This window comes from Sturnus vulgaris, chromosome 19 (assembly GCF_052056855.1).
Source record: "Sturnus vulgaris isolate bStuVul1 chromosome 19, bStuVul1.hap1, whole genome shotgun sequence".
Classification (NCBI taxonomy): Eukaryota; Metazoa; Chordata; class Aves; order Passeriformes; family Sturnidae; genus Sturnus; species Sturnus vulgaris.
Genome location: NC_142261.1, coordinates 11480445 through 11507606, shown reverse-complemented (window position 1 = coordinate 11507606; position 27162 = coordinate 11480445). Strand labels below are relative to the sequence as shown.

Here is a 27162-nt window from a genome sequence, read left to right as displayed (position 1 = left end):
AGTTGCCTGGGCTCGCGCCGGGACTTCATTTCCCGCGATCCTTCGCGCGCCGGAAGCGGCGGCGCGGCGGTTCCGCGGCGGAGGCCCAGGGCAGCGGCGGCAGGCGGAGGCGGCGGCGGGAGGCGCTCCCGGTGGCCGCAATGGACGTGACCGGGCCCGAGACCGACTGGCGCAGCACCAACTTCCGCCAGAAGCTCGTCAGCCAGATGTGAGTGAGAGCCGCGGGCTCGGGGCTGGGTAGGCCGCGTGCGGGCCCCGGTTCCTGCCGCCCCCGCCGGGCCGTGTCCCGGCCGTGCCCGCTCCTCTGCGAGGCTTTCCGGCCCTCCCCTGGCTGGCCGGGTCGTGCCCTGTCCCCGGTGTTTTCTCGCCTAAGGGAGCTCATCTCCTGAGGGGTCGTTACCAGGATTTGCTCAGACCCTGTGCAGGGGTAACCGGGACTGTTCTTTGACTTAATTTTTCCGATCCTCTCTCTCTTTCACTTTCCTTTTCTCCAGCAATACCGGCTTCCTAACCTGCTTGACACAGTCTGTTTTAGAGCTTTGATTTTGCCAGTGTCCATGTTGTTGTGAATTTTGACATATTTAGCCCTATGAAAATCACTGTTATGGGCTTGCGTCTGCCTTTTGGGGGTAAATATGAAATAAAAATGCTGGTGACTTAATGTGAAGTTCAGCTTGTTGCCTTTTCAGTTTTCCTTTGTGAAACAATTGCTTTCCTTGAATTACTTTGCTGCTCTGCAGGCTTTTTCTATTTTTGGAAGGCTCTTCTAGCCTGTGCAAGGTGGTGAGCACAGAAGTGAAAGCACTGTTCGTTGTTTCTAAAGTAATGTATGAATGCTAATTCATGTATACTTGGGAAGCTTGATATTCCCTTGTTGATTTTAACAATCAATATCTAAAACTGGACTCTTGTTTTTAATGACATATAAGTAGTTTGAGTGTTTGTGGGTTTACTACAATTAGGATGCTGTTCCAGAATTAAACTGTTGTAGTATTCATTGAAGAAATATGATGTCAGAGGCATGCAGGTATTTTTCGTGTTCACAATGGATGTGTCACTTTCTAAACATTCTGTAAAGTCATTAATCTTGTTAGATTAATCCCTTACTTCTTCTCTTGTTCTTCTACTGCCTCGTCAAAACAAACAAACAAAAGTGCCCTTGAATGCTGTGTGGCTTTAAGGAAATAAACATGAGTAAGCACATGCAAACATAACACAATAAAACTTGGAGTTTGTATTTGCCCTGCAAACTGTAATGTTTTTGTCTGAGCTCATAAATGTTTCAATGGAAGTGTGCAACAAGGGATTTAAAAATTAATACTACTGACCAAGAAATCTTTAATGCCAAATGAAGAGATGACAGTAATCCTAAACTTCTAATAAATGCCCTCTGTTTGTTTTGTTTTCCACAAGTGCACAGATGTCTCTGTACAATTCATGTGCTTTTTATTACAGATGTAGAGACAGTCTTTTTTTGTCACTTCCTTGCACTCCATGCAGTTTTACAGCATGGATCAGATATTTGTATTTATGACCTTGTTTAGAAAGCAAGCAAAACTATTACTGGGATGAGTCATTACAGCCACTGCAGCAGATTTTTTTAAGCACTTATTTAATGTTAGATATCCAAAACCAGCCTGGCCTGGTTTCATGTGGCACTTGGAGTAAGATGAAGTTAGCCAGAAGTAGAGTTTGTTGAATGAGAAATAAAAGCAATACACTTGCTAAAAAGCTTGAGCTCTGTATGCAACAAGTTCCTATTTCTTTCCAGAAGCTCTCGGTTTTGTCATTAGAGGCTGACATAGTAGGTGGAAGAGGGAGGTAATTAAATATCTGGTAAATCATCTGAAAGTTTTTATAATTTGTGGGAAGGTTATTCTGAGCAATTAGGAAAATACAGTCTTAAATATATGTATATCTACCAGTTCACCCTGCAGCCAAGAAGTGATATTTGTCAACATAAATGTTCACACTTGGTCTTGAACATTAAAAGCATGAAAGCATTCACAAAATGCCTCTTTATATCTGCTAGATGTAGATGTCTCAATTTGTGGCAGTTCCATACTTGAGTTTTCATTACAACACTGAATTGAAGTTTTCTGGGTTTTGGCTGTTTTTCAGGAGTGATGTTATGTGAATGACCATTTCAGTGTGGGCACTGGGTGTCCTGAGGATAATGGCAGTGCTCCATGTGCATGATTTGGTTGTGGGCATTTGAGACAATCGTGCTTAGGATGTCCTCTTGCAGTACTAGGTTCTGTGTGACTGCAGGCCTGAGCAGAATTTCCATACTATTGCAAGATTGAGGATGGCTGAGGCTGAGGAACAGCTTTGGCTTCTCCCAGGGTGTTCCAGGAGTCACCAGTGATGCAGGAGTGTGGATATACACTTTGGCTTGCAGAGAGTCAGTACACACTGCCTTGGGAGTCTCCCTTTTAAAGGCCTTGTCTTAATATGATTTTAAATGTTGGTATTGCCTGCAGGACAGATCTGATCTGGGCTGTAAACTCAGCCTGTGGCTGTGTCCAGTTCCTGCCCTGAGCTGCTTTGAGGCTGTGTTAGAAGGGAATTGTGCTGAGTGTGGGAATGGGATGTAACTCGAGTTGAGTTGCCTTGTCCTGGTGTTTCACTCTAACAACTGATTCAGAGTCGTGGTGTGGACTGGGTAGGGAGCAGTTTTGAAGGAGAACATGTTCTGCAGGATTTTTCTGTTAGACCAGTTAGCCTGAGTGAGAGGCTGCACATATCTGAGCTGGAAACAAGCTTCTTGAGACTGGAGGGGGAATTCCTGAAGCTGGTGTTGGTGTTGAACACTTCATCTTGTGAAACCACAACTCTGGGTGTTCTGCATGAAATAGAAATGCACATTTTTAGTGCTCATTTACTAATGCTTACAAGGCAGATGAAGGTTGAATTGGTTGGTACCATCTAGTTCCTAAAGTTTGGTAGAGTTGAGTGTTCTGCAAGGAATGTGCTCTGTGCTAAAGACTCTTTTCTAGCTGAATTCCCTAGTCTTTTAATGTGTTTTTATGTTGATTGCAGTTAAATATGTGAACAAGGAACAAATTGTGTGTTTTTGTTTCTTCCTAGTCTAAACCTTTATTGGAATGCTAACAGATAGGACGTGGAGAGCTGGGAGTGCCATTTTCAGTAATGCAGATGTAGTCACAATAATAGATCTTTCATGCTCTATAATGTCAAGAGGAAATGATCCATAAAAAAGCAGATAATTTCTTTGCTGTGGATTTTTTTCAAGCTCCTGATACCATATTGATCACTGTCTCTCTCACATCCACTAAGTGCTATTTAGTTTAGTTAGTGCTATTGCCGCTGTGCAATCTTTGTCTTCTTTTTTTGTCTTCTCAGTTTTCAGTACTCTCAACATGAAAGGCATTGTCATTGTACTGGGACTGGAAAGCTAAGGACGATTCAGAGTAGTGTGGATTTAGAGGCAGCCTTTCCAAAAAGGAAAGTGTGAAAAAAACGACTTGTAAATAGAGAATTGGATATAGCTTCTTCCTCCACAGCAGAGCTCCTTTGTGAGCAGTTCACTTCAAGGCTTGTTTGCCCATGGAGGATTAGTTACTCTGCATTATGTTCACATTCTGCTTCAGTTTAAGGAAGCTTCATGCATAGGCAGCATTGTTGTGATGGCTGCCAGACCCCACAGACAGGTTCCCGTGAGAGCCTTCCAGCAGTGCAGTGTTCCACTGTGCTCTGGGTTAAAGACTGCAGCAGTTCAGCTGTGAGCTGCTGGCTGCCCAGGTAAGGGCGTGAGTTGTGGCAGCCTAAGCTCCTGCATTTTAAGGCTGTAGCATCTGCTCTTCTCTCTGAGACTGTCACTGAGTTAATTCTTAAAGCTGAACCAGTTTACTTCTGTGCAAGCGCCATTTCTGTTGCTGGGGAGATGGTGGAAATTCAGGGGGGAAAAAAAACCAGTAATGCCTCTTCAGAGTGGCTGAAACTTCCAGGGGTCACTGCCCTGACGTGTATTTAATGTATTTAATGTATTGCATTGCTCATGCAATGGCAGTCACTGAGAAATAACTTTCTGAGATGTTAATTGCAAAGTGAAAGTATTTCCTGATCGCTGGTTTGTGGAATTTGGACTGTAACTGCCAGGCTGTTTTAAAAAAAGAACAGGTTTTGCAGGGAAGTTTCTGAGAATGCCAATACCTAGAGGATTGGAAGAGGGCTTCACCTGGCTGAACTCCTCGGTTTAGGATGTCTTTCTTGTCATGTTCCGTGGCTGAATTGGTTGCTGCTCTTTGATGTGCTGAGAATGCCCATTCTTTTCCACTCATGTCCCTCCCACCCTGCCCATCTGCACCTCTGCCCTCCTCTGTCCCTAAGCAATGCTCCCACTCATTGTCCTCCTGCTTAAGCCTCTGTGCCTTTAGGCAACCTTTTTTTTTGTTTTTCTTCTTCCACCTTATGTTTAGAGAATTCTTTTGGAAAATCCTGATGCTAGGAAGCTCAATCTCATTGTTTGCCAAACATGGATTACATTAATCCTGTCATTCAGTTTTCCTCAAATAAACAAGTCCTGGTATTTTGTCAAAATAATACATCAGGCAGTAAAATAATGACTCGTTTAGCAGTTGGTCTTGAATTTCTGCAAAGAATATTTGTGTTGCCTTTTTTCTCTATTATTTGAAGAAACTTTGGGTTTTTTTTTTTGTCGTGGATATTTGGATTTTTTGTTTGTTTTTAATCTATAAATGAGAGAGAGGTAAAAAGCTGTTTCACAGACCTTTCTAACTACAGAAAGTATTTTGCAATGCCCTCAATTAATACCCAGCCTTGTTTTTTTCCTCTTTTTTTTCAGTGATGAAGCTATGAGGAAAGCTGGTGTTGCCCATAATAAATCTAGCAAAGATATGGAGAGCCATGTGTTTATGAAGGCCAAAACAAGGGTAAATCTCTCTTTGCTTCCAGAATTTATTGGGTGTCAAAAGAAGTTTGTAACGAAGTGGAGAAATAGCAAAGCCAGTGGACTTAAGAATACAGAGTTGTTTGAAATTTTAATTTATATGTGCTGCTTCTTTTACCTTGAGGGGATGGGAGAAGTTCTGCATCCAATAAATGCATCAAACTGGGCTTAGTGCAAGACAGCTTTGCTGCATGCACGTATGGAACCACACTTTTCTTACCTGAATATTTGTGTGTAGTGAATTGCATAGAATTTCCTTCATCTACAATGTAGCACCATTCCAGTTGGGTGGTCAGAAAAATTTAGGATATGAATGCAAAGGCTCTGTCAAGAATAACCCCAAGGGAAGAGCCATGGTCTCTGTGAAAGTCTGGCTATAATGTACAGCTCTGCACTCCTATAAAATCATAAACTTCTTCCCTGGAGCTGTGCTATGAGAAGTTGGATACTTTTGCTGTCTCCAAAGGAGCCATGTTTGAAATAGAACTTGTCTTGGTGAAAATGTGACAATGCTGATGTCACAAATCTGCACCCACTGTTGGCATCCTCCCTGGTGAGTTGTTTCATGGGCAGGAAGGCTCTCTCAGCTCTCTCCAACTTCCTACAAATTATGAAGCAAATATTTTGAAGAATATTTCTCTTTTCACTTCTGACACTTCTGTCATGTTAGGTTTCCAAGTTATTAATTTACTTGTATTTGTAGTGTGAATTTAGCTTTAAGAAGAGTCACTGTAGTACAAATGTAACATAATTCAAGGACTTAAATAATTATTGTGCCAAGTAAGCAGGTTCTGTCCTTATAGAAAAGGAATTACAGTGGATAAGAAGTGGAAAATGTATGTTGGTTTATAATGTTGGCATATTGTGGTCCTGTTAGTGTGGCTGTCAGGGAGGTTCTTTCCTGTGAATTTTGTGGTTTCTTGGCATTCTTGTACCACCAACCACAATGACGTATTAGTAAAAAGATCCCTAGTTAATAAACAGACTGTTTCTTGGAAGGGAACTGCTCTGAAAAGCCCACACACATTGTAAAGTAAAATCCAGTATGTTGAGGAAGAGGACTGAAGACCAAAGAGTAATGGTTATTCTGTTTTCATTTCTTATGCTAAAATGCTCATTTTTCACCCCTAGGAGGAATATCTTTCTCTTGTGGCCAGACTTATTATCCATTTCCGAGATATTCGTAAGTAATTTTTTAGTTTTGGTTTTCTTTTCTTACCAGTTGTGGTTGCTCATTGAATCCTCATGGATGAAAACCAGAAAGTAAATTCTAGGGCTTCTGTGTGTGATTCTGCATGTGATCCATAACAAGTTGCTTTAAACATCTTCCTGTAGTATGCATGCCTAATTTATAAATACTGTTCCTTTTACACATCATCTATAATTGAAAAGTATTTGAGAAATTATTTAAACTTGCTACTTTTCCTCCTTCTTGATTTTTCCTGTATCTTTGCCTTCTTTCCATTTTTATGTAGCATTCTGATTACCAGATTGGCTTAGGTTAATGTATTTTATTAGAGCTATAGTAGATAGTGGGTTTTTTTATTTTTTAAATTATGATGTGAATGTTTTTCTTGTAGAGTATATCCAAATGGTCAATGTGACAATATTAGCAAAGATGATTAATTGTTTTTACTTTTGCAGACAATAAGAAATCTCAAGCTTCAGTCAGTGGTAAGAGTTCCTTTTCTGTTGTTTTCTTCCCTTCCCCATACTCTCCATTTCTAAATAGAGCAGCTTAGAAATCAGGGCTGTGGTGCACTAAGAGTAAAGCATCTGTGTATTCCCTAGCTGGGATATTAAATGCTGCTGGAATAAAGACAGGGGTGCATGACAGTCTTGGAGTTGTTCAGTGATGAGGGTGACAGGCTTGGCCAGTGCTTTGGATGTAACACAGCAGACTTGTTTGTTCCTCTCTTTGTACTTCTGTTAGCTTACAGCACTAAGATTCATGAAAGCATGAGAGTGATTGAAAATAATCTCCTGCTGAACAGCCCAGGTTCCTGTCTTCTGCCTGGAGCTGTGGCTTCCTCAGGTGTTGCACCAGAGGCAGAGATATTTGTGAGCTTAGATCTGATCCTGGCTTCTGCCTCTGTGCTAATCCTCACTAGTGGATGTTAGGGACATAGTGTGGTCCTCTGGTTGTATCCCTCTGTAGGGCAAATATGCAGTCTGTGATTGATTAACATGCAGTCTAGACTGCTGGGAATTATTTTGTAATAATTCTTAAGAAAGAGGTGGTGTGTATTCTGTACCTGGTTAATATTGCTTCTGCACCCCATGTTGTGTTCTGACCTCTTGAATTGCCTTTCTCTCTTTAACTTCACTTTTCTGTGTGCCTAGGATTCAGATTATGAAAACTGTCTTGAAAGGCATTGAATTTATTCAGTGAATAATAACAGTGTTGTTAGATTGGGAGCTGTAGCAAAGTACATCCTCTGGTCTGAGCATTGCTTCTCTGACTTGAGGAAGATCCACAGTGGGACTCCCTTGGTTTTTGAGGTTAAAAGCTTTATATCTTCTGGAGTTTTGTTGGCAGCTTGTTTTGACTTGTGTATAAATTTGGAGATGGCTAATAAGTTCCTTTTCTCTGATGTATTTAAAATCTGTGTGGAACTTCACAACACTGGAGCACTTTAAATCATCTCTATTTACAGAGAGGCAGAGATGTGCTGGAAGCCTTTTCTCACAGGCAGGGCAGTGAATCTGAATTTGTCACAATATTGGACCTGGTCATGGTCTGAAGTTGCCAGATCAGAGAGTGGATGATGGAGAGCAGAGGATTCTGGAAAAGCCATTGCATGGCTGGCTGCATGTCAGTGTCTGTTTTCTTTGTAGATCCCATGAACGCCCTGCAGAATCTGACTGGGGGTCCCACGGCAGGGGCACCTGGGATGGGCATGGCTTCCCGAGCTCAGGGAGCACCAATGAGTGGGATGACAGGCCTTGGTCCTATGGCACAGCAGATGAGTCTCCCAGGGCAGCAGCAGCCTCCTGGAACCTCAGGAATGGCCCCTCATGGGATGCCTGGTGTCTCTACAGCTACTCAGCAGAGTAAGTTCCATTTGCTTCAACCACTGAAGTTGTTAGATCAGCTTTTCAGTAAGAAGTCCTTTCCCCAAGGAAAAGGAGCTGAAGAAATGTCATGCTTGTGGCTAAATCAGCCAAGTCAATTGGGGAAAGAATTGATTTCAAGTACTGCTACCTAATTGAATAAATATCTTCCTTAGTATAGCCAACAACAGTGTGGCTGTTGTAGGAGCAAATTCTTCTTTTATCATGTCAGCTTCAGAACACTGTGTTTGTAGAGCTCACCTTTGTTTTCCATGTTACTGTGCTTCCTGCTGGTGATGTCAGTGCACATTTCTTCCTGCACATTTTTACTCTCTTTACTTAGGTTGCTGACTCAATAGAGGCAGAGTGAATTACAAGTTGGTAGTACAAAGTGTAATTAATTCTGCTGTTAATGTGCCCCATCAGTTTGAAGAAGCAAAAGTATATACTGCTAAGGAAGGGCATTAATTAATCTCACATTATTTGGGTATCGTGTTTTAAGTGCAGTCTGTCTTCTCTTTAGCCCAGCTTCAGCTTCAGCAGATAGCCCAGCAGCAACAGCAGCAGCAGCAGCAATTCCAGCAGCAGCAGGTGGCCCTGCAGCAGCAGCAGCAGTTCCAGGCCCAGCAGTCAGCCATGCAGCAGCAGTTCCAGGTGCAGCAGCAGCAGGCAGCGGCCGCTGCAGTGGTGCAGCAACAGCAGCAGCAACAGCAGCAGTTGCAGGCAGTGCAGCAGCAGCAGCAGCACATGCTGAAACTGCAGATGCAGCAGCAGCAAAACCAACAGCAGGTGATGACAAACAGCCACGATGGCAAATGTGGGGAGTGGTTACTTGTCTGGTGGGGCTTGGCTTGTGCTGGAAGTATCAGCTCTGCCTGTTACTAACACATTGCCACTTTAGGGTAGGGCTTCAGGATACACTGGCAAGTTAATTCACAGCAGTGTATTACATGCTAGAGGAAAGGCTGTACAGAAGTTTTGTTGCTTTCTTCTGTCATAGCAGTGGGGAATTAAAATCTTTGTCTCTTTTGTTTTTATAAATGTCAGGATTGTCTTTTCATTCTGACAGAAACTGGGAAAGAACAGCACTTGAATTACTCTAGCAATATTGGCTGTTTTGTCATTGTGTGAATAATGTGTTGCCACTTTAAAAAATGTGTGTATATATAGATATAGATATATATCATCCTTAGGTACAAAAGCAGGTGAGGGAACTTCAGCTGTCATATTCTTGTGCAGTAAGGGGTGATTACATTTGAAAAACTGTATCTGAGCCCATTTGTACAGGAGAAGCTGATGGACCTCGCCTTTGTTTTTAAAAGTTACAGGAAAGCTTATAATGTGGAAATACAGGCTATAGCAGAGTTTAGGGTTGAGATATACGAGGGATGAGTGCATAAAAAGGTTGGGCTTTCCCTTTGGGCTTAAAACATCAATCTGATGTGTTAGGATTCTCTTTACTTTTGGTTTATAAGTCTGCTATCACATTGCTAGAAGCTTTGACAGCCTGGCTTTTCCTGCTTTTCAGATACAGCAGCAACAGCAGCAGCAGCAGCTCCAGCGGATTGCTCAAATGCAGCAGCTGCAGGCAGCACAGGTCATGCAGGCACAGCAGCAACAGCAGCAGCAGCAACAGCAGCAGCAGATACCACAACAACAGATACAGCAGCAGCCACCTCAACAAGTCATGCAACAACAGATGCAACAGATGCAGCAGCAACAGCAGCAGCAACAGCAGCAGCAGCAGCAACAACAACAGGTTGCTCAGGCACAGCAATCTCAGCTTCCACCACAATCCCAGCCTCAACCCCAGCCCATGGTATCTCAACCTCAGGCAATCTCAGGACAGATTCCTGGCCAGGTTATGCCTGTTACTCTCACACCACAGCAGTTAAAAGCTATGCAGGTAAGGGCTAGTGACCAGCTGACTGGTGATTGGTTATGACCACCATAAAATTAAAAAAAAAAAAAAAAAGTATATCTGACTTTTGCTAATGATGAAGTAGGAAAACCATAATTTGTTAAGGGCTCTGTAGTTAGCAAGTTACGAGTACAGGGTGTTTAAAAGTTTATATCTGGGCCTGCCTGTAGAGAATAGTTTTGTACCCTAAGAGTAGGAGTTCTGGAAATCTGTGAAAACCATTCATGCAGCTAATATTTAAAAATAATTTCTTGTCTCACTCTTGAATGGACAAGTAAAAAAAGAAAAAGAAGCATACTCTGGTTAAAGAGAAATTACCTCTGTGCTGTTTGCTTTTCTGGAATATGTGCAAGTACTTTGAAGTGTTTTAGACTGCAGCCAGTGTTAGCTCTCTACCATGCTGGCTTTGCTTCTGCTGCTGTTAGGAGGTTTTGGTCACAGTTTAATATGCTGGTTGTTCTTGCCTTGAAGAGAAGGTGGGCAAGACAATAGTTTTACTCTGCTGAATCTCTTACTGGGTCATGCTCTTAATGGTGCAGATTTTGGAAGTTTTACAGTCATTTTTATCTGGGCTCCATAGGTTGCTGTTGAGCCAAAGCTCAGACCTGTTTTTCTTTGGGCATTACTGGGGGGAATGGAGTGTCAGCCACACTTTAGAAATGGATGAGTTGATACCCCCACTTCATGCTCCTACCAGCTAGGAGTGGTTAAATGCCATGATTGTCACACTGACAGATGTAATGAATGTGTAAACATTTGCAATGTCATCATTGGTAGGCTTGTAAAAAATGTATCTATTATTTTTATATATAAGACCTGATAGTAGAGGTAAGAAGTTGTTGAATTGGGTGTGCAGTCTGTGGGAAAGGTATTCTAAATGTTTTGCATGTGGCAACTCGTTTTCACAAAAAACCTCAAAAACTTCAGTTTGTGAGGCTGGTGTTGTCTCCATCCCCCTTTTAATGATCATAGTCAATGCAGTTGATACAGAAGTGTCACACCCTACTCAGCTATGTGTGCTTACTTTGGGTTTTATTCTCATACTGTAGGTAAGAGCTCAGCTGGTCCAGCAGCAGCAGCAGCAGGCAGCAGCAGCAGTGCAAGCAGCTCAGGCCCAGGCTGCTCAGATGGGAGCTTCAGGGCAGGTAAGGGCCCAGGGGCCAGTGGCACAGGTCACAGGCCTGTGGCAAGTGCATGCCAGAGATGAGCATGGAGTTGGGTTTCTGGTGGTTTCTGATGAGGGTCTGACGTGGGTCATCCCCTCTATAAAGGGGATATGGTGTTCTCTGCTGGTTCTCCTTTGCCTGGAGTCAGAGGCAGGATTTCATTGCCAACCTCTCTGTGCATGCTCTCTGTCCCAAGTAGGTACGAGTGTTGCCTGTACTGACACAGGAATGCACATGAGTAAGACAATCTCCTGTGGGCACACTACAAGTCTCACTGTTGGTACCTGGAGTGTATCACCTCTTCTTTCATTAAACTCTCTTAGGTGACTGCTTTGTTGTGTAAACTGATTTCTGTACTGTGAATCTTTGCCTGCTATCTTTAATCACATGTGATTTACCTTCCATCTTCATGTGTTGACTATAAAACAAATAGTATAGACTATGAAATCTCTCTGCACTCCCCTTTCAGTCCTTTCATCTTTCATTCTTCTTCTGAGTGAAATGGGCAGTAGATCTAGATGCTTTTGTTTTGGATGTGGACTGTGAAGAGCAAATGGAGTGTGTCACAAGTGCAGAGTTACATTAAGAAAAGTGCTGAGTGAAAGCTTGCTGTCTAACATGGTTCTTTTATGCTGCAATATACCTGCAGCCCCAGTGGTTGTTTCTTGATGTGTGCCTGGTATGAAGGAGATATGGGGAAAAAACTGGGGAATGGCTTGAGCTGAACCTCTTATCCCATTTTCCACAAGAATATGAAAATCTTTTGTGGCTTACCTCTGTAGTCTTTCATACTGAGCCATTTTACAGACATGGGTAAGTACAAATATCACCACTCTGTAGATGAAGAGAGAGGCAGACAAATGAAGTGAGACTGACTAGGACTAGTGGCAGAATTCTTTTTGTATACCCAGACATTCCATGTTTTTCAAGCACCATTTTCCATTCAGTGCACAAGTAATTTTGTAGATTCAGTAAGAAGTTTTTTATATGGACTGTGATAGCAATTGCTTCTTCAATGTACATCTCCCAAACTTGTATCAGGGATAGTGTCTTGTACCATGGTAACTCTCACATGGCCACATCCTCGTTGTTGTGGCCAAGTTGTATTTCTGAATTGCTCCTTTGGCTTGTGTCAATGTAGCACAGGATGTAAAAAAAGCTGAGCAGTGGTAAGTACAGCTGGGACAGTACTGACAGCAATGCAGAATTGTCTTCCTACAGTTGAAATGTGAATTAAAACTTATTTGTTTCTTAAATAATTTCCAGGTGGGAGCTGCAGGGACTTAGGCTGACTGGAGGAGACACTTTTTTCCTTTTTACTAACTTCAGTGGTGCTCTTTTCAACTCTGAAGCAGATGGATTGTGTTTATGTAGAGTCAACTTAATTCTTGCCCCTTTAGTGACTTCATGTGCCAGTGGCTTAACAGCACAGTGCATTTGAAAAGCTTTGGGTGATAATATGTTTGACAGCCAGTTTTGTATTGCAGCTTTTTCCAGTCCTGTGTAGTAAACTTGGGGATTGCTCTTTATCTACCACAAATGGAGTTTGGAATATTCCATATACAGGCTTTACTCCCCTTGTGTTCATGACATTGCAAGATGAGTCTACTAAAATTCACCTACCACTATGAAGTCCAATAACTAAATGGGTTTCTTGTACTTGTCTAAATATTTTCTGTATATAATAGTTTTAAGATTATGGCTGTATATAATATTACAATGCAGCTTCAGTGTTGAGAGTGTATAAGGATTTTCTTTATAAGAAGTAACTTTTAAGACCAGATTTTTGCTTTCTATTTAATACACTTTTCAGTATGCAAATGCATCAACATTTTTAATAAATCTGCCTTGATTGCTTTATTTGGTTCAGGGAAGCTTTTTTTGTAAACAAACACTATTCTAATCTTTGCTTGTTACATTTAAACTTAGTCTTTAAGGGCTTTCAAACTGGGAATTTTGCTTGCTGTGTCTGCATTTTTCCTTTTCCATAAAGTTTCTGTAAATCCTTCCTACAAAAGTAAAAGTCAAAGCAGTCCCAGGTTTACACACGGGTTCATGTGAGAAGTTCTCTGAAGTTACAAAGACACCACAGGGGTCAGTGTCACCCTGCTCTGGTCCTTGTGTGCATGTAGCTCACAGGGAAGCTCCTAGCAGTAGTGCCCATGCAACCAGGGACCTGCACAAAATGCTTGCAGCACCAAGGAAAAACATCTGTAATCACCTGCAGCTAAGTTTTAGTAAAATTAAGTCACTGTTCTGGTGCAATTCCTTCAGGTGCTCAGAATGCAGAATTTCTGATGCTGATTGAAAATCTGAGCTGCCTTTAGTGCCCTGGCAGTGGCACTGTATGTACATGTGCTCACCAGAAGCTGTGTGTTTATGGAATGCTGAATGTTTGGATATTAGATAAAAGTAAGTTACAGGTTCTGGATTCTGTTTGTTCTATTCCACTTCATTTTTATTAAATAATGGGGTTTGTAGCTTACTTTGAAGGGAGATCCCCTTCTTGCTGTCTGATTTATCTCGATTTACAGGGTCTGCAATTTTGCCTCATAAGAATCAATTTCACTTGTGGAGGAAGATATATGTTCTGTTGAAGTCTTTTTCAAAAGTACTTAAACATTTCTGGTTGTGTTCTTATTTTACAAGAAGAGTAACTCCTTTATGGACATATTGCTTTGGAACCCCCTTTCCTGACTCCTTTGTCAAAGGGTCACGGGTTTTGTAAATATAAATGAGCTGGAGAATGGGGGAAAATAGATTACTTTTGTTAAGAGACTGGAATTGGTGATATTTTATATATGTATTTCCTTTCCAAAGAACACATATCAAAAAATACAAAAATCCCTAACCCAAAATTGTATGCTTGTGCACTCGTTTGACCAACCACAATACTACAAACAGCTGAAAGCCTTTGAATTGGAGTTTGTCATGCTGGTGTTCAGTGGTTTGCCAGACACTTAACCTGTGAATATTCTTCTGATTTCCTTTGCCTCAGTGGAAGTAATCTAAATCTTCCCACTTTGGTGGTGTGGCTTCAGAAACATGGCCAAGATGGGACATGTGGGTCACCATGACATGCCTGGGATTCCACAACTCCAGAGATCTGTGTGCATTCACGAGGGTCTAAGATGGGGTGATTGTGCCTGAAAGGATATTTCCCCCACCCACTCCCCCCAGCAATTCCCCCCCTCCTTTTTTTTTTTTTTTTTTTTTTGTTTTTTTTTTGGTTTTGTTAGGGTTATGTTGCTTCACCAGCTCTCATGTTGATACTGTAGCTCTTCACTGCACTTTGTAGCATCCTGTGCTTTGTGGCAGTGCTGGGTTGTTGCTGCATGCTGTGTGTGCACGTGTGCATGTGTGTGTGATGTCTGAGGCTCTCTCATTTGCTCCCCTTTTGAAATCCTGTCTCTGACCATCCCTCTTTGCCTGGATGGAAAGGGACTGCATTGCTCTGATGTTGTGAACTAACAGCTGTGCTGAATTTGACACTATTTCCTTTATCAGTTATTGCTTTCCTTTTTCAGTCTTGCTATGTTGTATTTAATTTTATTTATTTTTAACAATTGTAAGCACATGCATTCTTTGACTCTCTAGAAATGTGTTGCTGGCTGCTTCAGTCCATTTACATAAACATCAAGCAGGAGTTCCCCAAACCATTTACAGGAAGGAGACTACATGAACTCTTAGGTTAGTTAGGACTGTGTAGGTTCCTCAGCAACATGTAAACTAGGACAGAAAGGTAGCCCAGAGAACTTCACTATAGATATTGAAGTCCCAAACAAAAGCTCTTTTACTGATAAGTGAGTCTGCCAAAGCTACCTGAATACTACCTCACATATATGCTGTATTTGTTGTAAATTGTCAGTATGTGGTATAATATCAAATTTTAAGTAGCCAAGGGCTATAGAGGTATAAGGTACTTTTTGGACACTGCACAGCATAGTCCTAATACTGTTTTAAAATAAATAAATAAAATAAAAATCGATTCTAATGCTAACCTTTATCATTTACCCTAAATGATTGTGCTTTGGAGTGTGCTCACTCTATATAACTGGAGAATCAAAAAGAATTAATAGGCTTGAGCAAGATCATGGACTCAGAATAATTTAGCATGCCTTAGTAAAAGAGAAATAGGTATTTCTCAAAATTACAGTAATTAAGAAGGTATATTTGACTATATATACCTTTGGGTGATAAAAGGAAGGAAGTAGATTTTTCAAACCTGGAAGTTCTTTTTGTTTTTTGGCATTGTTCTACTGGCACAGGTTAGGCTGGTGTGAAATCTGCTCACTCTGGAGCTCTGTGCTGGCAGCTGCTGTTGAGCTCTGACCAAATGTGCTGTCACAGAGGGGGCAGTGGCCAGCACTGCTAAACCCTGTGAGCCCACAGTGGGGGAAAGCACATCAGAAACCTGTGACATTTACAGAGCTTCTTACATGGAGTGCTCCTGACAGCGATCGTAGCGTATTTCCAAGAATTTTAGAACTTTGAGATGTCAGGCAAAATTTAGGAAAGGCCCTTCATGGAAATGACAGGATTGACACATGAATCTGAGTCTGCATATCAACTCTGTCAGGGTACAGGAGTTCATTAGGTGCTGTCTGAAATAGAAGGAGTATAAGGAGGAGTTTTGATTTCCAAGCCAGCCCGTGAGGTTAACCTTTAGAGAAAAGCTCACTAACCTGCCCTTCATGCTCCCCCTCCCCAGTTCCTGGAGGCTGCATGTGCTTCTCATCCTGCCAGTGCACTGCATTTCTTGTTTTGCGATTACTTTTGTCTGTTGTCCCTCTGTCCTCAAAGATGATCACCGCACCTATGGCCCGAGGTGGGATGCAAATCAGACCACGGTTCCCGCCTACCACCGCGGTGTCGGTGTCTGCTACACCACCAAGCTCCATGCCCTTGGGCGGACAGCAAATGCCACAGGTATTTACTGGGTCACAGCACATTGTGTCAGCAATCTGCAAAGCTTCACTGCGTGGGTCTCTAGGCTGCCTTTCCAGCAATCAAACAATGAACTTGCCGGTGTTACTCAGAGTGTTCGTCTCTTTAGGTTATGTTTTTTATGGATCCTTTTTCATTTTAAGTAATAGGTTCTCTGAGAGCTTGGGATAGCAAATAAAGCATTTTTAAAGTGGGATAGATCTTTGTTTTAACATTTAAAACTTTTCCACGTTCAGAATTGTTTCGAGTCTCAAATTAAAGGTCCACATTCCATGAGTGTGCATTTCTGAGTGCTGCAAGTCAGCACTGCAGCATACCTGCCTGAGCTGTTCCAGGACCTTGCTTGGTGTCTCTTCATGCTCTGTACAGGTGCTTCTTGTGTTATTAGTAAACATGGCACATTTCAGTTTGAGCAGCTTCTTGGCATGGTATCAGGGACCCAGAGAAATTTGAGCTGTTCTTTTCTTTCATGGTTGTGTAGGAGGAGCTGCCAGAAGGATTCCAGTTGTACCTGCATCAGAGAAGAGCCTGTGTAGGCAGGCTGGCAGCTCCTGTCCAGCTGTTGCTGGAAAATGCACGAGGTCAGAACATTCATTTCCTCTCAGGAGTTTGCAAAGGTAGTGACAGTGACCAGAAAGATTCTGCAGTCCTAGTCAAACACATCTGTTGTCATTTCTGGTTGAAGATGAATGGTCATTTCAATCCAGGACAGTGTGTGTCTGTTAACTGACACAAACCCAGCCATAGCTCTGGAGTCAGAGGGGAATTTACTTTGTGCTCTGGTCACTGTAGCAGTTGATAGATGCTGAGATAATCATCTCCCATTTGAAATATCCACAGTATTTGAGGCTTTCTCATGGGTATTTAAATATTAGTTTTGCTTCTATTTAATAGCAAAAGACTCCTAGTTCATGCATTCAGTGCCATAGGATGATGTTTCAGCACTGTCATTGTTACTGGGGAGCTTTGATTTCTGGCACCAAGTGAACTGCTCAGCAGGAAGTGTTCTCAGTAGCATGCCAAGGGTTGTGAAAGTGATGTATAAGGCTGAACAACTGGTCAAACAGAAGAAGAAGAGAAATTTTTCATGAGCAATGATTGTAGTGAAAATGGCTTTGAAGCAGGTGCTAGGAGTCATGGTTTACTGGTGGCTGGAAACCAGTCTGACCTGCCATATACCTGTCAGCTCTGGACCAGCATGAATCTCTAGTTTTGTCTGCCAAAATATTTTGTTCAGGTTCTAGGTAGATTAGAAATTAGAAATGTTGTCTTTTACACCTCTTAATCTTACAAAATGCTAAACTACTATTGTCTGTTTGGTATAACTTCCTTGTCACCAGAGTGTTCACCACAGGAGTGAAGGGCTGTAGCAGATATGTGGTTTTGAAACACTCATTTAAGAGCATGTCCTCTCCTTGACTGTAGTATCAAAGTCCATTTTAGATGTGGTCTTAGGTAGTTCAGGATGTATTTTCTCTCTAGAATAGAATCCTGGTATTGCACTGAAGAATGCTTTTCAACAGAAGGACCAGATGTCATATCAATACTTGTGGCTTTTTATTTTTATCCCATATGACAAAACAGTCTGGCCTTTTTAATCACAAGGCTCATTTGATTCTCCAGTGAGTTTATTTGTTTGGTTGGGATTTTTTGCTTCTTACAGTCTTTGCAAACAAAACAAAAAATTACTGATAAGAGGTTTTATTCCACATTCACCTGGTGTTTTGATTTGCAAGAGAGTTAAAACTGAGAGCCCTTACCAGCCTCATCTCCTGAGTGCTGTTCTGTGCCTGAGACTCAGCAAACTGGAGATAAACCCAGCTGTGAGTTCTGTCTTCCAGGACAGAGTGCTCTGAACACTGAGAATAGCTTTGATTTAGTGGATGTAAATACAAACTTTTATCATGCAAACCTAAATACCTTTTGGGCAAGACTTCAGAAAATTAGAGTATGGAGTCGTGATGAGGTCCCTGTAGAGTCACAGAGCAATTTCATGCTCAGTGGGCTGTAGTAGCTGTTTTATGTGCAGAAATTCATATCCCTCAGTGGAAAAAGATGTAGTTGGGTTTCCTTGCATCTCTTGAAGATGCAGGGTATACAAATGATCAGTAGCCATGGCTTAACTCTGGAGCTGAATGGATTCAATGGAGTTAAAGCTCCAGAGAGGAGGAGATTTTTTTTTTTTTTTTGTCTTTGGGTTCATAGCTATTTTTGTGGTGTGTTTGTTTTTTTAAAGCCTTTTTACTCAAAGTCAGCTGCAAAGAGCATTCCCTAGAAATTGAAATTTTCTTAAATTGTTAAAATCCTAATCTGTATCCTGCAAACAATGTAGAAACCTAAACTTGAAATTGTCTTTAAATCTGTTCTGTAGAAAGGCATCTGAAATTATTATGTAGCAAATTAACTGCTGTCAAAGAAAACCAAAGCAATAAGTTCAGAACTGCACACTTCTGAATGCATGTTTTTGAAAATGTCACCATTTTGCTGATTATTAGAGATTGGCCTTTGCTGTTCTGAAATGTAGCTGGCAGAGAGCAATCCTGGAAAGGAGGAAATTGTTTGCCTGTGTAAGTATTTGAAAGAGGAGAGGTAGTGCAAAAAAATTCAATTAATCCAATTCACTCAATTTAAATTAATTCAATTTATGTGCACAGTAAATGCTGCGTATCCTTTTCTTCACTTTTCTGCAGCATTTGTAAATTAATGTAAATAATGTCCTTGGTGCTGAATTACACACAGAAACTTAAATCTGGCAGAAAACCTAATGAAATCTTTCTCCTTCTTTCCTTCCCAAAACACAAGGATTTAGTGTTCAGAAGTCATTTTTTCAACCAAGTTAAGACACTTAACAGGGCCCTGACTTTCAAGAATTGATGAACCACTCCAAATGGTCTCAGTCTGACTTGATGAAAAATGGGTGCAGTATCCATATGGATAAGTCCTAAATCACTTGCTGTGTAATAGCACATTAAATAGACTTGGGAAGAATCAGGGAATGCTTTTTGCAGTGTCCATCCTAACTTCCTTCCAAACATGGTGAGCTGCCTGGCATCTGCAGGAGGCAAACTCTGCTTTTCCAGCTGTTGAGGAGAGACATGCTGTTAAAGAATTCACCTCCTTTGGAAAACAATAAGCACAGGCTCAGGAGTTGTTGATTTTGGAGAAAGGGAAGATATTTTATAATTTCAGCCTCACTTGTTCTATGTAGTACCTTTGTGTGTGAGGTTGCAAAGGTACTGGGGCTACTGCAGATTGAAAAAAAAATCATAGTTTGTCAGGCTGCATTTGATTTTGAACTATTCTGTAATGGGTGATAAACTAGTCTATTCAAGCTTAGTAGTTTTGCACTGAGCTGGGGATTGTTTGTACTCTTTTTTTTTGGGGGGGGGGGAGTGTGACCTTTTGCATATCTGCAATGTGATTTACCAAACAAAGCATTTCCTGTTGTAGTCAGTTTGTCTATGCAAAAGCAGACAATGCAATACTTTTCAATGTGCTAAATATCATGTCCTCTGCATACAGTTGGATTATTTAGATGGATATTTAAGAAGAGAGTGAAGGGCAGCACAAATTTGCAGTGCCTCTCGTGTGCCTGGGACTTGTGGTTTTACTGGAACCTTTGTTTAAAAATGGTTTGGACTGAGGAAAAGAGTTGTTAATTCAAAGATTCTAATCAGTGACTTACAGAGTGGACACATGGGTTAATAAGCCACAATATATGGCCTCTGCAGGCTAATTCCACTTATCTCTGTATGTACCAAGTCATAACAACTCTGCATGTGCCTTAAATAAAAGTCATCACTTAATATCTGCATTACTATCCCATGCCTCTGACATTGCACAGGTTTTCTTGTTTGGTTTTAAGTGTTTAAGGGGAAAATGTGTATTAGAACAAATGTGAGAAGTTGCTCAAATTTTAGTGTCATCTGGCTCTGGCACTGTAAAGTGTCCAGAATAAACCTAGCTGTTACCCAGAGTTTGGTGCTGTTCTGGAAATGCTCTTGCTTGCCTCTTTGTCCCTTAGGCACACCTCACCATTCTCCAAAGGTCAGAAAGCTTCTTCACTTTTCTTCCCACCCAGCTGTTCACTTTGGAGTTTCTATCTGCACCCAGATTTTCAGAACTCAGTATTTAAACAAGATGTTGGTGATTTGGCTTACCTAATTTTTTTCTTCCTTCTTCCTAAAGAAAACCAGTTGAGAAGCTGCAGTTGAGCCTGACAGACCTTTGAAGACTGTAATTAAAATGTCTAAATAAGGAGGGGTTTTTGATTCTTAATTAGTAAGTGGGAAATGTCTTTTCTTCCTGCTCTTCTTTAGTTCTGATAAAGTACAGGTTTTTCACGTGGCGCTTCCGACATTTTAATTGCAACATGATGGTTTGGGCAGTAAAAAATAATTATTATACAGTTAATTCAAGCTATGTGCAGTTTTAATGGTTGTTTCTACTGAAGTTGATAAGATTTACTGCCCTGAGAGCATCAAGAGTGATACAGGTGGGAGTGTCCTTATGGGGAGAAAGGAAACTAATGCTTTCATTTCTTGTAGGCCTGAGGATACACTTCTCTCCACAGGTAAAGCCTTTTAGTTAGGTTCCCATCCTCTGCTCCCTTTTGTTCTTTTGATGGTGCCTTTTCCCACGTTCCAGGTCAGCCAGAACAATATTACCATGATGTCATCCCCATCTCCTGTCCAGCAAGCTCAGACACCCCAGTCCATGCCTCCCCCACCACAGCCACAGCCATCTCCTCAGCCAGGCCAGCCAACTTCTCAGCCAAACTCAAATGTCAGGTGAGCCACACTGCAACTTCTGAGCACTTCTGGTCATGCCATAAGTGTGAGGTTTTCAGAAACATTCAATAACCTTACTCTGTTTGCACTGAAATGAATGAATTTTAATACCAGCTCCACTGGGAGCACAGGTGAGATAGGGTTGAATTCACTCTGAAAATTCACATTTTACATAAAGAATCTGTATGAAATCTCACCAAGGCAGAACTACAGGCTGCCATAATGATGCTTAATAAAACCATATCTGCTTACAGGCTGATGATCCTTCCTTGTCAGATTCTGGCAGGTTTAATTTTATGTTTATTTTTCAGCTCTGGCCCTGCTCCATCGCCCAGCAGCTTTCTCCCCAGTCCATCTCCACAACCATCACAGAGCCCAGCAGCTGCACGAACACCTCAGAACTTCAGTGTGCCATCCCCAGGTCCTTTAAACACTCCAGGTAAATGATCTGACAGAGATACTGCACACCATGGGTTGGGATATGTTTTGGTAGCTGTAATAGTTCCTGGGAAATCTGTTATTTTTGGCACAGTGTGAACTTCCAAGAGCAGCTGGCATAGTGAACATATCACATACACCACATAACACAACTGCCTGGATTCCCAAATTAAAATCAATTGAAACCTCTTTCCTGATCACTGGACTGTGGAAATTGAAAAGAAGAACGATATTTAATTTAATGCAGTCTTTGAAAAAAAAGAATGAACTTAATTTAATGCAGCAAGGTTATAGAGGAATAATGATTCCTTGGTTCCAACAGGAAGGGACCCTCAGTGACATTGTGCAGTTGTAAAGGACATAACTACTTAATCCCAGGCAGGAGGTTGTTTTGCTCCAGAACACCTTCCCAGGTGTTCTCTGGCACTTTGCACTTCCCTCCCAGACAGAATAAGCAATTTGTGATACTGAGAATGGAGGGAACATATGGCTCCTTCTCATACCAGTGTTGTGTGCTTTGCAGGTAGGAAAGGACCCACTTAACAAAAACTGCTGTGAATTTATTGTGTTTGCGTTTAAAGCATCAGAGTGAAGGCAAAATAAAGACCTAGAAAATGGGTATATGGAGCTTTGGAACGTTGCAAAAAAAATTTATTAAGTGGGAATTGCTGTTCTGCCTATAGAACATGTTACTTCTACACAAAGACTAGAGGGTTGGGCAAGCACTTTAACTATAGAGGGCATCCAGTTGTGGATTTGGATATTTGACATGAGCTGCACTTTCAGAGTGCCCCTTCAGTGCCATTTCAGATCAAGATTCTGAAATGTGAGAATAATGTTCTGCAGTATCTTTTATCACTCTGTGACACACAGTCTTCCTTTTTGCCAGGAAATCCAAATTCTGTCATGAGTCCGGCCAGTTCTGGTCAGTCAGAGGAGCAACAGTATCTGGAAAAACTCAAACAACTATCAAAATACATTGAGCCACTCCGGAGGATGATCAACAAAATAGATAAAAATGAAGGTGAGCTTTCTTGTATTTGGCCATGCATTTATCTATGTCAGCTCTTACCTGCTGAAAAAGCAATACTTTGTCTTTTGTGATGACTTCTTTTCCAGGGATTAAAGATGTCAGAGAAAGTTAGCTGTTCTTGCTTCTAAAGATTTTAGTGTGAGAAGTGGGAAAAATCTTTATCCTTAAATTCTCATCAGTTTTGGTTTGTTTTACTTCTGATGGTCTTGAAACATGTAGAGTTTATGCTTTGGATATACTTAGGATTAGATGAAAGGTCCTTAATCCTCACTTCTTTCTTGAATCTTGACTCATTTTTGACAGTGTGCTGTATTTCTGTCTGCAAGAATGGAAGCTATTCCTGTACTCAGTGTTTGTGTTTCTCATACTGTTGCAGATAGGAAGAAGGACCTGAGTAAAATGAAGAGTCTCTTGGATATCCTGACTGACCCTTCCAAACGGTAACTCTCCTGGCACTTTTCCCAGCTGTCCAGAAATCTGTTGTTCAGCACCCAGCCCTGTTGCCATTGAGGCAGCACTGAGTCTCTGGGGCTCACACAGCAGGAACACTTCAGCTTGAGGTGCTGTGATGGGTTAACTCGGGAAAAAGAAACTCAGAGGGAAGTTCTCTCTAAAGGAGATTCCTCTCTGGGGGTTGGGACACCTTCAACAGCCAATGGGATAAAGTTGGTTTGCTCTGTGAACACACATTTGGAAGGAGGTAATCCAGAACTGAGGCTCTTTGTCTTTCTGCTGGCTGAGCAGGTGACACCAACCCGAGTTCCCCCCACCCCCAGCTCGGCCTGAGCCTGGCCCAACTCTTAAAGTGTTAAACTTTAACTCTTTAGTGCTCAGATAAGATTTGCAAAACCTTCGGCCTTCCTTTGAATATGAAAGGGAATAAGAAGATTTCTGAAGTCAGTGACATAAGAGCTAAATTTTTAAGATGGAAGGAGAATGAGGAGATGATGTCAAGATGGCTGAAAATCCTTTTGTAAGATTGTAGGGATGAACTGATGTACTGAATATTCCTATAAACCATGGAGAAAGACATGGGGGGATGGAAATGTTCCATTTGATGCATGTTTTTACCAAAAAGCGCCTGTGCTGAGAATCTTTGCCCTGAGGAAAGAAGGGGATCTCGGTTTTCTGAGGATGAAACATGAACAGAGAGAAAAGAAATGAAGAGAACCTTTGCTGTGGAACATTTCATTCTTAAAAGTAATACCCCATGAGACAGACATGGCCCACATGCACAGCTTTGGGCAGGCTGTGGAGTTGGGAGGAGTTGTCACCATTGCAGGTCCAGGCAGATGCAAATGTGATAAATGAAACCACGAGAGGACTGTTTGCTTCCTTCTTGTGGAAAAATCCCTACAGCTTTAACAAGAGGAGGCTTTTCTCTCCGGAAGTGAACTGAAAAAGACTAAATTGGGAACTGACCAAAGTAGTGGTTGTATGTTTGTTTTGTTGTTATGAAGGTTGGGAGAGGGAAGGAAGGAGTGGTCTGAAAAAAATCTTATTCTGAATTTGGTTTCCCCCCCCACCTTTGTTTGTGTAGTTAATACATTTTTTTAATACTCTCTTAAGTTTTAGGCCTGCCTTGCTCTTTTACTCCTGGTTCTGTCTCACAACAGAAAATGAGTTTATTTAAATTGGCAAATCAAAATGAAGACAGAATTTGGTGCGTTGGCCAGGAAACAAAATTAAACCAAGACAGGTGCCCATTTGTTGGGTGATGTGGATGAAATTTCTCCTCTTCCACAGGTGCCCCCTGAAGACGCTGCAGAAATGTGAAATTGCTCTGGAGAAGCTGAAAAATGATATGGCTGTGGTATGTAATGCTTTGTGCCAGCAGAGATAAGCAACTCATTCCAAAAGGGCTCAAGACTGGGCAGGATCATTTTTGCACTTTTTATTACTCATACTGTTAAAACTTCAAGTAATTTGGACAAAATAAGAAAACAGGAAAAAATGGGCAAGCATTTACTTCATATAAGTCACCTTTATGTATGTTTTAACTGAACCTTCAGTTTCTTGTGATTTGTGCCAAGACTTGAATATTTGTTTCTTTGGACTGTGGCTGATTTCAGGCCTTCCTAAACCAAAACTGCATATGGATTTTTTTTTTTTGCTTCCTCCTTTAATGTTACTCTATACAACTTTGACAATTTGCATTTCATACCTTGGAAGTTTAGTGCTGTAAAATTTTTCAGAATCAACAGCAGCTCTTTCTATTTTTGGTGATGATTAAAGGAAAAGGGGCTTCTGTTGTGTTTCAGCCTACTCCACCACCTCCCCCAGTGCCCCCCACCAAGCAGCAGTACTTGTGTCAGCCCCTCTTGGATGCTGTTCTGGCCAACATCCGCTCCCCAGTCTTCAACCATTCCCTGTACCGGACGTTCATGCCAGCAATGACGGCGATCCACGGGCAGCCCATCACGTACGTACCTCGGGCTGCTGCCTGCCCTGAGGGCTCCTTATTCCAGCAAATTACTCAAAGCACAGATGGCTTTGTGGGTGTAGCTTTTCTTTTTTCACGTGTGAAATGTTTCCAGGTACAGCATTAGCAGAGTTTCACCTGGTCCTTTTGTGGATTGTGTCTCACACAGGGCCCCCATTGCTTCCCCTCGAAAGCGGAAATATGAAGAGGATGAAAGACAGACCATACCAAATGTCTTACAAGGAGAAGTTGCAAGATTAAATCCTAAATTCCTGGTGAACCTGGACCCTTCACACTGCAGTAATAATGGCACAGTTCATCTCATATGCAAGCTAGGTAAGAATAAAGGGGGACATGTGCAGTCTGGTTCCTCCTTGGGGTTCACAGGCTAGAAATCCAGCTCAGTTATGCACATAAAGTCTCCTGACTGGCAAGAAATGCTCTGCTCTGATGGAAGTGTGTTTGCCTTTTAGATGACAAGAATCTTCCAAATGTCCCACCACTCCAGCTCAGTGTCCCAGCAGACTATCCAGATCAGAGCCCTCTGTGGATAAAGAACCCCAGACAGTATGGTATGAAGATGCTGCCATGACATTTGTTGGGCATGTGAATTGGGAGTAGTGGGGGAGTGTGAACACCTAATGTGCTCTCTTTTATGTTAATATTTTAATAGGATTTTTACGACAACTTCCTTTATCAGTTCTCTCTTTTTTCTCCAGCAGCCAATCCCTTTTTGCAGTCAGTGTATCGATACATGACTTCAAAACTATTGCAGCTCCCAGACAAGCATTCAGTCACAGCTCTCCTGAACACCTGGGCACAAAGCATTCGTCAGGCCTGTCTCTCTGCTGCATAACAGCTCCCCTCCTCAGTCATGGAGCCACAAAGAACCTCTCAGCAGCTGACCTCTCCCACATGCCACTGGAAAACCACCGTGTGGGGAGGTTACTTCAGAAGAAAGAAGCCTTATGTTGTTTTGTTTCTAGGTTGTCAGGTTCAGTAGAGAACCTGATGTTAGACTTAGCTTTCATGCTTTCGGTCTTCTTGCCTCTGTGGACTTTTGCCAGCATTTTCAGATATACAAAATGTGTATATATGGTTCTCAAGACTGTATTTAGGATGAGTTTTTATTGTCTTCTTAGAGAAGAAATTATTTGTGGACTTCCATCAGGGAGTCTGGTATAAGAGGGGGTAGGGAAAAATGTCCTAATTTGCTTCAAAATTTGCTCAGTGCCAGTAATTCTTTCACACTGTATGTTTTGTGACCTGATACTGCCCCAGAAATAAATGAGCTGCAACTCGAATGTGCTTGCAAACTTCCCAGTGGGTGCAGGAAATCTTTCTGACTATTAATTTTGCCCAGAGCTAGGATAAATTACATCCTTTTAAGGCATCCCTCAAAGATGTGAGATAAGTCTGGATAATTATACTTGGGGGTGGGAATGTGAAACCAAACAGAGCAAAAAAGGTGTTTTACAGCTTATTTTAAATGCAATTTTTTATAAACGGTTTTTGGTTAGCATGGACCACTTTTCTCACTCTAAGAGTAAGGCTGATAAAAAAGAATAGATACTGAAGTGCACACTGACTTCTTCTATAAATTCAGTGAATGTGTATGTAAAAATGGGGGGAACCAACAGTATAAAGGCCAAGTGACACAAATCAATGCAGCAGGTTTGTAGCTACATTTCTTCTTTTAAGAAGCTTCCAGTGGGAGTTAATGCAGTGCACTGAAAATGTTTCTATACTACATCAGTTTGTTTAAACAAAAAAGGCAAAAAACAACATCTCAGGAGTAGAACTGACAACTAATCCCTTCGTGCCTTGAACAGTGATGGGCACTCAAGTCAGTCATCAGCTGCCTTATTCTTGGCACTTTGAATGAAAACATTGACCACAAGTAGCTCTAATTTAAATGCATTTTTCATATTTCCCCATGTGTCTAAGTTGCTCCTTCTTAAGTTCCTGGTGCAGGAAAATTTCAAATATCAGATGTTTCAATTATATCCTGCCCCATCTCTCTCTGTATTGTGCAGCAAACCCTAAAGAGTAGCTGGGCTCTCTTACAATAGTGTCAAGAAATTGCTATGACCTCTGTAAATCCATGTGGTGTCATCAGTTTTAGGATGTTTTTAAATGTGGGTACTTAGTAAGCACTGACTGAGGCAGCAGAGTGCTGTCAGTATTTTGTACATGAGCTAATAATGCATTATCTGTTTGTTTCTACTGTAATAAATTTATTATTATTCCTGTGTTGGATGCTAACATTGTACTGCCCTTCCCCTGTTAAGATACCATGGGATGAGGGTTACTGTGTTCTGGGGTAAGTGAAAACTCACAGGCTTTGAGGGTTAGAGGACAAAATCATAAATGGCTCTGTATCTCATGCACCACATCCTTCCAGTCCTTAGTGAACTGGGAGAACTGGTCAGGGGGTTAGTGATGGATCTACCCATGG

General features: G+C 41.6%; 1 protein-coding gene across 4 annotated transcripts; it reads left to right on the top strand.

Moving 5' to 3' along the window:
• The first annotated feature begins 62 nt into the window (after positions 1-62).
• Positions 63-26969, top strand: MED15 (mediator complex subunit 15). Of its 4 annotated transcripts, none has more exons than XM_088176140.1 (18): positions 64-208; positions 4829-4916; positions 6065-6116; positions 6578-6607; positions 7772-7987; positions 8511-8776; positions 9516-9893; positions 10958-11053; positions 15878-16003; positions 20669-20811; positions 21123-21250; positions 22139-22273; positions 22659-22722; positions 24029-24095; positions 24544-24704; positions 24874-25040; positions 25178-25276; positions 25427-26969. In XM_088176140.1, the coding sequence occupies exons 1-18, from the start codon at positions 141-143 to the stop codon at positions 25558-25560; spliced, it is 2418 nt and encodes an 805-aa protein (XP_088032266.1). In that variant the 5' UTR covers positions 64-140; the 3' UTR covers positions 25561-26969. The 4 variants fall into 4 exon arrangements, with proteins under 4 accessions (XP_088032268.1, XP_088032267.1, XP_088032266.1 ...); XM_088176139.1 differs by having other exon boundaries at positions 25424-26969; XM_088176142.1 differs by lacking the exon at positions 15878-16003 and having other exon boundaries at positions 63-208.
• Positions 26970-27162: the final 193 nt, after the last annotated feature.

Excerpts from the sequence above, each read along its gene's own strand:
- MED15 (XM_088176139.1), top strand. The coding sequence starts at position 141 with ATGGACGTGACCGGGCCCGAGACCGACTGGCGCAGCACCAACTTCCGC. Across the intron at positions 11,054-15,877 it reads AGATGGGAGCTTCAGGGCAG|ATGATCACCGCACCTATGGC; the intron begins GTAAGGGCCCAG and ends CTGTCCTCAAAG. Across the intron at positions 24,096-24,543 it reads TGAAAAATGATATGGCTGTG|CCTACTCCACCACCTCCCCC; the intron begins GTATGTAATGCT and ends GTTGTGTTTCAG.